Source organism: Vanessa cardui, chromosome W, assembly GCF_905220365.1.
Source record: "Vanessa cardui chromosome W, ilVanCard2.1, whole genome shotgun sequence".
NCBI classification, from domain to species: domain Eukaryota; kingdom Metazoa; phylum Arthropoda; class Insecta; order Lepidoptera; family Nymphalidae; genus Vanessa; species Vanessa cardui.
The window spans coordinates 4028701-4044034 of record NC_061153.1 but is presented as its reverse complement, the minus strand read 5'-3'; the positions used below and the strand labels follow the sequence as shown (position 1 = coordinate 4044034).

General features: G+C 47.4%; 1 protein-coding gene across 1 annotated transcript; it reads left to right on the top strand.

The window, feature by feature from the left end:
• Positions 1-12718: 12718 nt before the first annotated feature.
• On the top strand, positions 12719-14002 carry LOC124542454. The gene has a single exon (XM_047120401.1). The coding sequence runs from the start codon at positions 12719-12721 to the stop codon at positions 14000-14002; it is 1284 nt and encodes a 427-aa protein (XP_046976357.1).
• Positions 14003-15334: the final 1332 nt, after the last annotated feature.

Below are 15334 nucleotides of genomic sequence, written 5' to 3'. Positions count from 1 at the left end.
ACTCTGAGAGCCGCTCCAGCCGGACTACGAGGCCTTTAAGTAGGCCAGGGTCTTCCTTATTTACAGATTTATTTATACTACTACTACGACTACTTATTCTACTTAAAACTACTCCTTCTCTCTCCGTTTCGGTGTCCATTGTGGTTGCAGTGTGGTCGTCGTTAAAAGGTTCTAGTGCGACTTTGTCACCTCCAGATTTCAATACGGGACGGTCCGACCCGTGAAGCGGGTCGGAGAGGGAGTGACACCCTCCTGGAGAATAATTACTTTTAGTTGCACTCATATTTTTTAAAAGTTGCCGGGGCTGCCGGCGAGACGCAGTCATGACCGGAATACCCTCCGGCCATGCATCCCATCGCGCTGCGTCGCCACTTGGGATTCGGGTTGATTTTTGATGAGGTTTTCTTCCTCTAAACAAAACAAAATTTACAAAATGTACAAACTCCTTAAAAAGTAAATATATAAAACAAAATATTTACAGACACCTTAAACTTAAATAAAAATAAAGGAACGTAATATTTATATCCTACGTGAAGTATATTTACAAAATATGTACAACTCCTTCTTTGCCACGAGGCCGCGCACACAGTCCACTCTGAAAACAGAGAAAGACCGGGAGCGACCCGTGGCATGCCCTCCGCGTCAGTCTTAGCCGTTGCCGACGACAAAAGATCGACGACACCGTTGCCCAGGGTGCGCCACGAGGAGGCGACTGACATGCACCCCACCCCAACCTAACCTTTTTTTTTGCCCGTGCCAGGGCAGAAGGCCCTGTCCTACCCACTAAAACCTCCTCGGGTTTCCACCGTACCGCGTGATGGAGGGGCTACGGGAACGCTAAAGCATACTTCCGCGGCCCCCCCGCGGCGAACGCCGTAAGGCGGTCAAATCGTTGAACGCACGCCTAAGGGCGCGCCTTCCTCCGTTGCCTCCGTCCCGTAAACGTGACGAACTCCCCCAAATCCGCCACTGGAGGCTGGGCGCCAAGAATGCTGACGCCCTGGTGGCGGCGGATAAGATGACAGGCTCCGCCGCCGACCACCGGTGTATCTCCACACCAAAGACGGCGGTCCACCACGTGCCTATGGTGGACCACCCCTCCTTCACCGCTCATAACGAGCCCTCCGCTATATACATATATTTATATTTACAATCTATAAAATACAAAGTATGTACACTGTTTACATAAATACATATATTACACCACCTCCGCTAATTGCCAGCGAGGCCGCTCACACAGTCCACTCCGCCACCGATCGGAGAAGTACTAGGAGCGACCCCTCGGCCTTCCTCCGCGTCAGTCTTAGCCGCGGCCGGCGAGCAAGCTCAAGCCGGCCCCGTTGCCCAGGGTGCGCCACGAGGAGGCGACTGACATGTACCCCACCCCGACCCCAACCTAACCTAACCTTTTTTTTTTTTTTGTTTTGATCCAGAGCGCGGATGCGGTGGACTGCATGCGCCACTCCGGCCGTGGCGAGATAGGTCGCCTCGCGATGGGTTTTACCGCGGGCCGACACGAGGGTGTCGTCGGCGTAACATGTCACGCTGACCCCCCGCAGAGTGGCCCCGCGTAGCACCCAGTCGTACCCGATGTTCGACAGCAACGGACCCAAAACAGAGCCCTGTGGAACACCGCACGTCATCCTCCTCCTTCCCCATCCCTCCTTTGTCGGGTAAGCGACTGCTCTGCCTCTGCTGCTGCGAACCTAACCTTTTTTTTTATTTTTTTTGTTTTACGAGGAGGAAAGGCATTTACGCCTCCCGCCCGGCCGGGGGACCGGGACGGGTATGTGGGACTCGACCGGGGCCATAAGGGCCCCGTGCCAGGGCAGAAGGCCCTGTCCTACCCACTAAAACCTCCTCGGGTTTCCACCGTACCGCGTGATGGAGGGGCTACGGGAACGCTAAAGCATACTTCCGCGGCCCCCCCGCGGCGACCGCCGTGGGGCGGTCAAATCATTGAACGCACGCCTAAGGGCGCGCCTTCCTCCGTTGCCTCCGTCCCGTAAACGTGACGGACTCCCCCGAGTCCGCCACTGGAGGCTGGGCGCCAACAATGCTGACGCCCTGGTGGCGGCGGATAAGATGGCAGGCTCCGCCGCCGACCATCGGTGTATCTCCACACCTAAAAACGGTGGACCACCACGCATCAGATGGTGGACCACCACTCCTCCTTCTGTGCTCGTAACGAGCCCTCCGCTCTATATATACATATATACACAATATTTACATAATTTACATATATACATAGTATACATATGTACACTCCTCCGCTAATTGCCAGCGAGGCCGCTCACATAGTCCACTCCGCTGCGCTCGGAGAAGTACTAGGAGCGTCCCCGCGGCCTTCCCTGCGAACCTAACCTAACCTAACCACCAGTAGTAGCACCAACAACCAGAGTGTATAACACTAAAAAAAAGCCAACTGGTCAGCGTTCAAGGAAACATTCCTGACTTCCTTAGCACGTAAGAATATCACACCCGAAACAATCGGCGAGATCATGTCCGGAGAAGACATGGAGTCCATAATAGATGCCTACACAACATCCATTCGGGAAGCATGTGAAACTGCGATCCCGAAGTTAGGCAAAAGGCGTAAGGGAACCGTCCTTGGTGGACGGAGGAAACTGAACATCTAAAAAAAGACCTCATTAGAAAAAAAAGGAGGATCAGAAACGCTGCACCCCACCGGAGAAATCACGTAATAGCCGAATATAACGCAGCCAAGGAGCTTTACATCAATCATTCCTTGGATGCGCAAACCAAGAGCTGGAAGGAGTTCTGCACCAGACAGGACAAAGAGAGTATGTGGGACGGAATCTATCGTGTATTGAGGAGAACGTCTGTTAGAACAGAAGACCTACTGCTAAGAGGATCCGACGGCAAAACGCTAAATCCGAAGCAGTCAGCCGACCTCCTAGCAAAGACGTTCTACCCCGAAGACACGACTGAAACCGGTACCCCGTACCATACACAACTACGCCGTCTGGTGGAAAACATTCCTAAAGAGTTGATAGGAGACCTAGGAGAAGATGACCCACCGTTTACCGGAGCTGAATTGGAGGCCGTACTGAAAGAACAAAACCCCAAGAAGGCACCGGGACCGGATGGGTTCACAGCTGACATCTGTGCCACGGCGATCCGATGTGCCTGGGAAGTATTTCTAACGATAGCGAACAAAAGCTTAGCTATCTCATACTTCCCGAAGCAATGGAAAGTCGCCCATGTAGTAATACTAAACAAACCGGGTAAAGATGATTACACCAGCCCAGTCCTACCGCCCTATAGGCCTGCTATCAGTGCTAGGGAAAACGGTAGAGAAATTATTTGTAAAAAGACTATAGTGGCACTGACTCCCAACACTCAACTCTAGGCAGTACGGATTTCTGCCGCAGCGTGGCACCGAGGACGCCCTCTATGATTTAATGAAACATATTGAAGCGGAAAGAGAAAGAGGTAACTCCGTTATCCTAGTATCATTGGACATAGAGGGGGCCTTCGATAACGCGTGGTGGCCGGCTCTGAAGAACCAACTCAGACTCAGACGTTGCCCTAAAAACTTATACCTGATGGTAAATTCATACATCCAAAACCGGAAAATAATAGTCAATTACGCAGGAGAGAAGAGCGAAAGGGATACCACGAAGGGATGTGTACAGGGCTCTATAGCGGGCCCCACATCTGGAACATCATACTGGATCCCCTCCTGCAAAGACTATCGGTCGAGGAGATTTATTGTCAGGCCTTCGCAGACGACAGGGTTCTGGTCTTCTCTGGGAAGTCCCTTGCAGAGTTGGAAGATCGCATCTGCAAGGTACTGGAGGTAACAGTCAAATGGGGGGAAGCCAATAAGCTTAATTTCGCAGCACACAAGACCCAGGCAATGCTGCTAACAAAAAAGATAAAATACCCCCACACTTAACGATGTCTGGTACCTCACTGTCACTCGTTGATGAGGTCAAACTCCTCGGCTAAACCATCGACAGGAGACTTAACTTCAACAAACACGTACAAAACGTCTGTACGAAAGCTACCAGCATTTACAAACAGCTGGCATACGCAGCGAAGGTCTCCTGGGGACTGAACAGAGAGATCATCAGGACCATATATATAGCAGCCGTAGAACCAATCGTCACCTACGGGGCGTCTGCATGGGCAAAGGCGTCTGAACTTCAAAGCAATAGGAAGGCATTAGACACACTCCAGAGGGGATTCGCACAGAGGATCGGCGAGGCATATCGTACAACATCTCTGAATGCGGTTCTGATCCTTGCCGGCATCCTCCCGCTGGACTTGAGAATCAGGGAAGTGGCGTCCCTCTACGAGGCTAAGAGGGGGATCTCCACCTTATACCTACCACCAAACCGCAAACTCGAGGGGTTTGTTAAAGCTAGCGATCTACCACATCCAGCAACTCGACTCCATCTAGAGTACAACCTCCTCGAAGACATGACAGATGTCAACCAGGTGGCACTTAACATAACGGGCCCACAGATCTACACAGACGGAAGCAAGATCGAAGGAAAGGTGGGCGCGGCACTAACGTGGTGGGAAAAAGGTAAAGAGAAACTCAGTGAAGTCTTCAGCCTGGATCCCTCGTGCACAGTGTTCCAGTCTGAACTATATGCACTCCATAGAGCGATGATTAACGCAATGCACAGCACGGAACCAAACATCAACATCTTCAGCGACTCCAGATCGTCACTGGAACTGCTGTGCAGTACTAGGCTTACTTACCCTCTAGTCAAATCCACCAAGGAGTGCATAGCGGAGATACTGTCACGGGAAAGAGGCGTGCGCCTGTTCTGGCTCAGGGCCCATGTGGGAACAATGGGAAATGAAAGGGCAGACCAACTGGCCAAAGAAGGTGCGCTTAAAAATTCAACAACACCCGATTATGCTGAAATCCCTTTGTCATATGTGAGGAACAAAATCCGAGAGGAATCCATTGCCAGATGGCAAGACAGGTACGATACGGCCTCTCAGGGTGCGGTCACGAGAACGTTCCTCCCCAACGCTAGACAGGCCTACAGCCTAGTCAGGGGAACGAAACTCAACCAAACCCACATACAAATCCTCACAGGACATGGGGGTTTCGGGGAGTACCTGCACCGGTTTGGATTAAAAGACAGTCCTGGTTGTGAGTGCGACCCCGATATCAGCGAATCGATATGGCACATTTTGTTGGACTGCCCAAGGTTCCAAACAGCGAGGCAAAATTTTGAAAACACTGTCTCCCGCAACATCAGTAAAGAGACAGTTGCGGAACTCTTGCAGGACAGACGGACCAGAGACCACTTCCTAAGCTATATCCACGAAGTGGGGATAAGAGCTACAAATGCAAATAAGACCATACCTGCTCCGAACAGACACACAACAACTACACAAATGCAAACAAACACGAATCACCAACAGCCAACAACATCCAGCCTCCGAAATTATTCAATAACAGAATTAGGCGAAAAAAGGCAACCTAGACTGAGGATCCGAGGGGTTGCCCTATTCATGGATAACAACTCAGAAAGAGTGGGGATGGCATTCTGTAACGACAGGGCGAAGACCAATGTCTACGTCTCACCAGGACTAGGTCTCCTACTGAACGGCAGCACTCGCAAAACATCAATGCGTCGTAAAATATATGACGCATTGCCATCAGTAACTGTGGAGGGTCAACCGTGTCGGATAGTGAGAAGGAACAACAAGACCATCGTGCTGTCCGCCACGAACGACGAAACCACAGCTTTCCAGAAGGCACACAAGGCGCTGGCGGCGTTGGGAGAGGCGGGCCTGAAGAGAGGATCAGATCCGAGAGTGATCAGTGTCGATGCAATGGTCGTAGCTTACAAGGGCGAAACCAAAGACCACCTTGGAGCTATACAAGCCACCATGAGGTTGTGGTATACGAAGACCAAGGTGAAGACCTCGGATTTCTTATGAAGCGCGACCAAGGCACGGACACCGCAGCTGCAAAGCACGAGTCTAATCTAACCCAAACACAGAAAGCAAGTGGGTCGGAGAGACTGCAGCAAGCACTCAAGGAAACGAACCTCCAGTGGAAGCGGAGAGCCTCAGACCGTGGAGAAGACAGGAAGAAATCCACGGCCACTGCACTGATACACAAAACAATCCGTGCCATCCTGAAACCAATGACACAAATAAGCAGACACAGAGAGAATAAAACACAAGAAGATGCCTTGGAGAAATTCACCGCCCCCTCTACATCCCGCCAAGAGGTTCAGTGCAACACTAAACGAACCAAAGCGGCAATGGGTATGGTGCAGCCACCCCAGCTGAAATCTGCACCAGATCAGCAGACTCACATGGAAAACGCCCTTCGAGAGTACCTAGCAATAACGGTTGCCACACAGAAAATCAACAAAGACCTTTGCAGCACGATACTGCAGACTTACCACAAATTGCTAGAGGTGCAGTTAAAGGAGGCGGAGGCGGCTGTTTACGATCTCGGCTCTCAAAGTGTAATACACGGTAGAGCGTCGGGACACTATACGGCTGCCTACAGTGCCTCCAGAGGCTTCATAGAACTCGAGAGGAATCAGCTGGGGGAGGAGCTAAGTATTAAGGCTACCGTTCCACTCAGTGACCAAGTAGTTGTAGTTGCCAAATGCACCAGGATAATGTTGGAAGACAGGATTCTCGAAATGGCGAAAGCCACATTCGGGGACCTGTTGTCCAGCGGATTTCAGATGGGGCTGATGACTCCAGCTATCACATGGGTGAATGGAGTGCCCGGATGCGGTAAAACCACATGAGTTATCAGTCACACTAACACCGAGACTGACCTAATAGTGACCTCCACCAAGAAAGCAGTCAAAGATCTAAGGGCAAAACTAACTCCACGCATTGGTGAGGAAAAAGCCAAACGACGAATCCGAACCATGGCCTCACTACTGGTGAATGGTATCTCAGAAGGTGATACCTGCACACGCCTAGTGGTGGACGAAGCTCTGATGAATCACTTCGGAGCTATCGTGATGGCCACCCAAATTGCGAGAGCAACAGAGTTAACCCTGATCGGAGACACCAACCAGCTTCCTTATATTGACAGGCACAACTTATTCTCTCTGCAATACAAAACCCCAAACACTATAATAACGGTCAACAAAGAATTACTGTACACATACAGAAGCCCTCAAGACGTAGCATACGCGCTGAATGAAGTTTATAAAGGGATATATTCAGCCAATCATCAAGTGCGCTCCTTATCCCTTAAACGATATGGAGGTACGAGTATCCCGAAAACAAAGAACACCTTGTACCTCACCCACACTCAGGCCGAAAAGGAACTCCTGATCGGCTAGGGCTATGGGTCGGATTCGGGATCCTGTACCCTGACCATACATGAAGCACAAGGGCGTACTTACGAACACTGTATGTGATACGAACAACAGGAAAAGTAATCAGTTTGATCCAGAGCGTCCCTCACGCAGTAGTAGCTCTCTCAAGACATACCAAGACTTGCGTGTACTACACTGATAGTACACACGAGGACGCAATAGCTCGACTAATATCACGAGCAGAGAGAGCTACCGGAGAAGCGATCCGCGACTACAATTTAAAGATGGCAATTTGGAATCGCGACAAAACAATAATACAATCACTGACGGAACCGGGGGAGTCGCAACGCCCCTGATACCCCTTCCCATACTTATTGCATGAATGTATTACTAATCGAACCGATCACACATTTTGTTTATTTATTTTTATTTATCAAAAAGGCTGAGTGTCCAGCTTGACAAAGCAGTAATGGGCATCCGGGCATCCGACAATGTAGTTAAATTAATTAAGTAATGACGTAAGCCAATATAATGTATAAAAAAAAAAAAAAATGTGTTACTGATTATGAAATCAATAAACAAACGAACCACGAACCAAAACAAAAAACAAAAAAAAAAAAATACAACAACACTAGCAAGTAAGTAGCATAATTGTTTACATTACGTTTTATTCAGTTCCACGTCATTGGTGACAAAAGGGGTTTTTAGCCGGTAAGAGTCCGGCACTGCCTGGGCCCTCCCTTCCCAGGCGTCCATGAAGGATTTTCCCCTTTTGTCTTAATATAGCTATAAAATAAATAAGCTAACCTAAAGCGATGATTAAGAGAAATAACAATGTTACACATTACACAATATATATATTAGTATAAGTGAAATGGATGCCCAACTGCATGTACTGTTTAACCTTTTATTTAAATCTTTAAAGAATGTATTATACTTATATACATATATGTATGGACTGTACCGCCTGTCGGAAAAACATGGATTTTTCCCGCGGACTATGATGTACTATTCACAACTTTTACAATAACAAATAAATAATATCGCAATATACTAAAGGTACGGGCTACGAGCCTGTAGATTGAAACTTGGAATATAAAAAAAAAAAAAAACCTAACCTAACCGAAATCTGTACCACGGCTATACGCTGCGCGCGGGAAATATTCTTATAGATAGCCAACAAATGTTTGGCTATCTCTTACTTCCCGAAACAGTGGAAAGTAGCCCACGTAGTCATACTCAACAAACCTGGCAAAGACGACTACACCAGCCCAAAGTCCTACCGCCCTATAGGCCTACTATAAGTGCTAGGGAAAACGGTAGAGAAACTGTTTGTGAGAAGACTACAGTGGCACTTACTCCCAACTCTCAACTCGAGACAGTACGGATTCCTGCCACAGCGCGGTACCGAAGACGCCTCTACGACCTAATGAGATTCATAGAAGCTGAGAGGGATAGAGGCAACTCTGTTATCCTAATATCTTTGGACATAGAGGGGGCCTTCGATAACGCGTGGTGGCCAGCTCTAAAGCAACAACTCAGGCTCAGACGCTGCCCGAAGAACCTTTACCTGATGGTGAATTCTTACCTCCAACACCGGAAAATCGTAGTCAATTACGCAGGAGAGAAGTGCGAGAGGGATACCATGAAGGGATGTGTGCAAGGCTCCATAGGGGGCCCCACATTCTGGAACATCATTCTGGATCCCCTTCTGCAGAGACTATCGGTAGAGGAGGTCCACTGTCAGGCATTCGCGGATGACTGCGTTCTGGTGTTCTCCGGAAAGTCCATACAAGAGATGGAGGATCGAATCAACAGAGTACTGGAAGTAACAGTAAACTGGGGGGAGGACAATAAACTCAAATTTGCAGCAGCAAAAACACATGCCATGCTGCTCACGAAAAAACTGAAATATACTCCTCCGCGTCTAACCATGTCTGGTACCCCACTGGCCCTCGTTGATGAGATCAAACTTCTCGGACTCACCATCGACAGGAGACTTAATTTCATTAAACACGTACGCAACATCTGTACGAAGGCAGCCAGCATTTATAAACAGCTGGCCTGCGCAGCGAAAGTGTCCTGGGGACAGAACGGAGAAATTACCAGAACAATCTACATCGCAGCCGTAGAACCTATCATCACCTACGGAGCGTCCGCATGGGTAAAAGCGTCTGAGCTGCAAACCAATAGGAGGGCACTAGACTCACTCAAGAGGGGTTTCGCACAAAGGATCAGTAAAGCATACAGAACAACATCACTGAATGCGGCGCTGGTCCTAGCCGGTATCCTACCATTCGATCTGAGGATACGGGAGGTGGCGTCTCTCTACGAGGCGAAGAGGGGGTTTTCCACCGTCTACTTGCCACCGAATCGCAGACTCGAGGAGATAGTTAAAGCTGGAGAACTACCACACCCAGCAACTCGTCTCCAACTAGAGTACAGTCTTCTCGAGGATGCGACTGAAGCTACTCTGGCAGCCCTTAATATCACGGGCCCACAAATATACACCGACGGCAGCAAAATGGAAGGCAAGGTGGGTGCTTCGCTTACATGGTGGGAAGACGGTAAGGAGAAACTCAATGAAGTCTTCAGCCTTGACCCTTCGTGTACAGTATTCCAGTCGGAACTATATGCACTCTACAGAGCGGTGACCAGAGCAATGCACAACACAGACACCTACGTTAACATCCTCAGCGACTCAAGGTCGTCGCTAGAACTGTTGTGCAGCGCCAGGCTCAGTCACCCGCTCATAAAATCCATCAAGGAGTGCATAGCGGAAATGCTGTTGAGAGGGAGGAGAGTACGCCTATTCTGGCTCAGAGTATGGGCTCAGTCACTCGCTCATAAAATCCATCAAGGAGTTCATAGCGGAAATGCTGTCGAGAGGGAGGGGAGTACGCCTATTCTGACTCAGAGCCCATATAGGGACGTGCGGGAACAAAAGGGCAGACGAACTGACAAAGGAAGGTGCCTCAAAAGTCACAACAACTCCAGACTACTCGGAGATACCGTTGTCATACGTGAGGAATAAGATCCGAGAGGAATCTATCGCCAGATGGCAAGATAGATACGACACAGCCTCTCAGGGTGCGGTTACAAAAACGTTTCTTCCCGATGTAAGGAAGGCCTACAGCCTAGTACGGGGAACGAAACTTAACCAGCACCACATACAAATCCTCACGGGACACGGAGGCTTCGGAGAGTACTTGCACCGATTTAGGCTGAAAGACAGCCCTGGATGCGAGTGCGATGCGAACACTAGCGAAACAGTGTGGCACCTTCTGCTAGAATGCCCTAGATTCCAAACCCTCAGACACGACCTGGAGAATGTCAGTGCCCAAAAACTAGGACCCAACAATCTACCCAACTTCCTTCACAACATCAACACCAAAGGCTATTTCCTAAGTTATATAGAAAATATAGCGGAAATAGCCACAAGGAGGAACAAAACTCAAAACAGAACACCACCTCGAAACAACGTACCAATACAACCACCAACAACTTGTAATACGAATAACCAACAGACCATCCAAACCAATTCACTATCCTATAACATAGTACAAGACGGAGCACCTGGCAATGCTGGAATTCGCATTCGAGGGGTCGCCCTTTTCATGGACGACAACTCGGAGAGGGTGGTGATGGCTTTCTGCAACGTCAGGGCAAAGACAAACGTCTACGTCTCTCCGGGGCTCGGCCTCCTGCTCAACGGCAGCACCAATAAAACATCAATGCGTCGAAAAGTCTATGACGAACTACCCACTGTGGCTGTGGAGGGTCAGCTGTGTAGAATAGTGCGGAGGAATAACAAAACCATCGTGCTGTTCGCCACGGATGACTACACCACGGCATTTCAGAAGGCCAACAAGGTGCTGACAAAAATCGAGAACAATGAACAACAACGTGCCATTGAGAGGTTCACGACGCCAACAACATCAGGCGGAGAGGTACAGCATACCGCCGCACGAACCAAAGCGGCGATGGGCAAGGTACTACCCCCCCGATTGGAACCTGTGGAAAATCAGCAGGACTACTTGTCGAACGCCCTAAGAGAATACCTGGCGATCACGGCAGCCACGCGTAAAGTCAATGAAGATCTGTGCAGTACCATACTGCGGACTTACCAGCGTGGCAACCTGAAACTCTCAGAAGACCTGGCGAATCCATCCATTACATGGATTAACGGCGTGCCCGGGTGTGGAAAAACCTCATGGATAGTCAACCATGCCAATATCGACACAGACCCCATCGTGACCTCCACTAGGGAAGCAGTCAAGGATATAAGGGAAAAAATAGCCTTGCGCTTTGGCAATGATACATCATTAGCCAAATCTAAAGTTCGAACCATGGCCTCACTATTAGTGAACGGCGTCACAGAGCAACTAAATTGTAAACGCCTGATAGTTGACGAAGCTCTCATGAATCATCTGGGAGCAATAGTGATGGCCACGGAAATCGCAGGCGCTGAAGATTTAACCCTGGTCGGAGACATCAACCAGCTTCCCTGCATAGATAGGCACAATTTGTTCTCGATAAAACACAATAACCCAAACGCCGTAGCAGCCATCAGTAGAGAGCTGTTGTGTACGTACAGGAACCAACAGGACGTCGCATACGCACTGAGTGAGGTATACGAGGGCATATATTCCGCCAACCTCCTCGTGCGCTCCTTAACCCGCAAGCCGTACAGTGGGATAGTCATCCCGAACGCAGAGAACACCCTGTACTTGACCCACACCCAGGCCGAAAAGGAACTCTTGATCAGCCAAGGGTACGGGACAGAATCGGGATCGCGAACTCTGACTATCCACGAGGCACAGGGGCTCACATGCAAAACGGTGTTCATTGTGCGTACAACAACAAATAAATCCCAGCTCACCCAAAGCGTCCCTCATGCAGTGGTCGCTCTCTCTCGACACACCAAGACCTGTGTCTACTTCACAGATAGAGCACAAGAGGACGACATAGCACGCCTCATACAACGCGCAGAGAGAGAGAGTCAGACGCCATCCATCCTGGTCTATAACCTAAGGATGGCTATCTGGATCGGCGACGACAAAACTCGAGATCAACTCATAAAGACGATGAAAGAGAGGGAGGAGCACCGGACCTGACCTTACTGACCTTACTTTTACAATTACAATTACAAATATAATTATATATATAAATATACATACACACATACATAATAATACACAAGAAGACATAGGGCACGCGGATGACGCTGTGTGAAGTCTTTAGTGTAAATCAGGAGTAGGCTTCCAAAATAGTGTAATATTAACATAAGTAATAGCCATAAGAAATACATGCATTTATAATTTAGTATGTAAGAGAATATACTAATACACGATGCACTAAAAACATGTGTAAGAATAGTACAAATAAATACATTTGAAGATGAAATTAGAAATATAAAAGCAATGAAGCAGTTAAAAAGCAATAGTCGATTAAAACTACTACAACCTTACCTTGACAGCGACAATATCGTTAGGGTGGGCGGTAGATTGCGTCACTCAAACTTACATGATGACAGTAAACATCCGATAATACTCGACGAAAGCAATCCATTATCATTACTTTTAGTAGCCGATGCTCACCTAAAGACGCTACACGGAGGTGTACAGTTGACATTGGGTTACATACGAACAAAATTCTGGATCCTGAAAGCAAAGAAATTAGTAAAATCAAGAATACATAAATGTCTGATATGCTCAAAAAATAATGCTGTTATCAGAAATCAATTAATGGGAGACTTACCTAGGGTTCGAGTAACTCCAGCAAGACCATTTTTAAACAGTGGTGTGGATTTTGCTGGGCTATACCAGATACTCACATCAAAAGGTAGAGGAGTCAAAACGAGCAAGGCTTATGTTGCCATATTCATATGTATGGCCACGAAGGCTATTCACTTGGAATTGGTGGGATACCTAACCTCTGCATCATTTCTTGGAGCCTTCAGAAGATTTGTTGCCAGACGTGGCAAATGTGCAAACATCTGGAGTGATCAAGGCAGGAATTTCGTCGGAGCAAATAAAGACTTAGCAACAGCATGGGCAGACGCTAAATTACAATTCCAAGGAGAAATCGCACAGTCACTTGCATTAGATGGGACACAATGGCACTTCATTCCAGCATACAGCCCTCACGTTGGTGGTCTGTGGGAAGCAGGAGTTAAGTCTATGAAGCATCATATGAAAAGAATCTTATCATGCCACTTAACATTTGAAGAAATGACTACACTGCTTTGTCAGATAGAAGCATGTCTTAATTCTAGACCACTTTGTCCTATTGAAGATTCTGATACAGATAACATAACACCATTAACACCTGGCCATTTCCTGATTGGCGAAGCACCAATATTAGTTCCGCACCCTGATATTAAAGATATTCCAGTTAGTCACTTGACTCGTTGGCAACACACGCAAAAATTACTCTCTAATTTCTGGCAAAGGTGGCAATCTGAATATTTAACCCGAATGCAACAAAGGCCAAAATGGTTAAAGAAAGTCAAGGAGTTTGACATTGGTCATATAGTCCTGATCAAAGGTGAAAATCTACCTCCAAGCAAGTGGGCACTCGGACGTATCGTAGCAAAACATCCTGGCGATGACGGTGTGACACGAATCTATAGTGTGAAAAGTGGTGACAGTGTAGTGACACGATCATTTAATAAACTGTGTCCTTTACGTATAGATCTTGATTAATTTAAAATAAGTTTTTCTTAAATTATATAAGTATAACGGCAGAGGTGGTTGATTTGTGTGGTTGTTCTCACAATCGGACATTGTGTGGGCGTTATCCGGGTACGGTTAATTAATAAAAGTCCCGTAATCACTCAAATGATTTACTTTTACACACTTTTAAAATCACAACAATAACGACGAGTCGTAAGACAGTTTCTAGACGAGTTGTCTGTACGGTGGCTAGCACTGAAGTGGTGTGTCGCCGACTCGCACCGACCCATCTAGACTCCGTCGAAGCGTTATGCAATGCTGACAACGCTTGCGATTCGTCAAATCACCATCCGTATTATTGACATCTCCGACACGACCATCCTACAAGACACACACACGTCCTCGTGTGTTACTCTGAAACAATATTCATTACACAGTATCACATAGCTCGTGACCTCGGTTTAAAATCAAAAACAAAATTGATTTACTAAACTAAAAAAATAGAAATAAAAGAAAATAATACATAACTAAACATCTTTATTAATTTAACATCTTAAATAATAACATGTCAACTCAAAGCAGAACTGACTTCTTTACTGTGTTTCTACACAATCTCTAATCGCATCATCTAAGCACGTTAAGTTCTACATGTGATCTATGGCTACGCAGAGCCCAGTAACCTCCAGTTACTTATCTTTCTTACACAACCCCCATGGGTTGACTCTACGGTTTCTACTGAAACCCGACCTCCGCCAGAGTTGCCTGCCTACCGCGTACTCATGGACTACTAATAGTAGATACCGATTTCTACCGAGCTACGACTACACAACAACCTCTGGTACGGTCCGATCATCATGTAAACTTAAGTTTCCTTATCATCACAACTACCTGCTTCTACATCAATTTCGTCAGATATGCTTTGAGTTTCTGGCATTTTTCGAAGTCTATCATGTGCGTATTTGTATGTACGCCTAGAATTCAGTGCTTTTAAATTATAACGATCACCCTCAAGTACTTCTATGACCTCAAAAGGACCTTTAAATTTGGGATCCAACTTTGTTTGATTACGTTCCTCGTTCATAATCAAAACAAAGTCTCCAACCGAAAATTTATTGAGTTTTGCCTTCGTCTGATCGAACCTACGTTTTTCATAGGATGCCGCATTTTCTATATTACGCAGCGCGCTATCTCTCGCGGTATCTAAATCGACCTCGGATTCTACATCATTAGTTGCCATTAATGAAAGCGGCCGTGCAATTTTGCCAATTAAAAGTTCTAAAGGACTAGCTTTTGTTGTACGATTGACTGTACAGTTAATTGCAAGCTGTATTTCGCCTAAAGCGTCCTGCCAAGACCGATCGT

Coding starts and splice junctions, on each gene's coding strand:
- LOC124542454 (XM_047120401.1), top strand. CDS start 12,719: ATGAAGCAGTTAAAAAGCAATAGTCGATTAAAACTACTACAACCTTAC.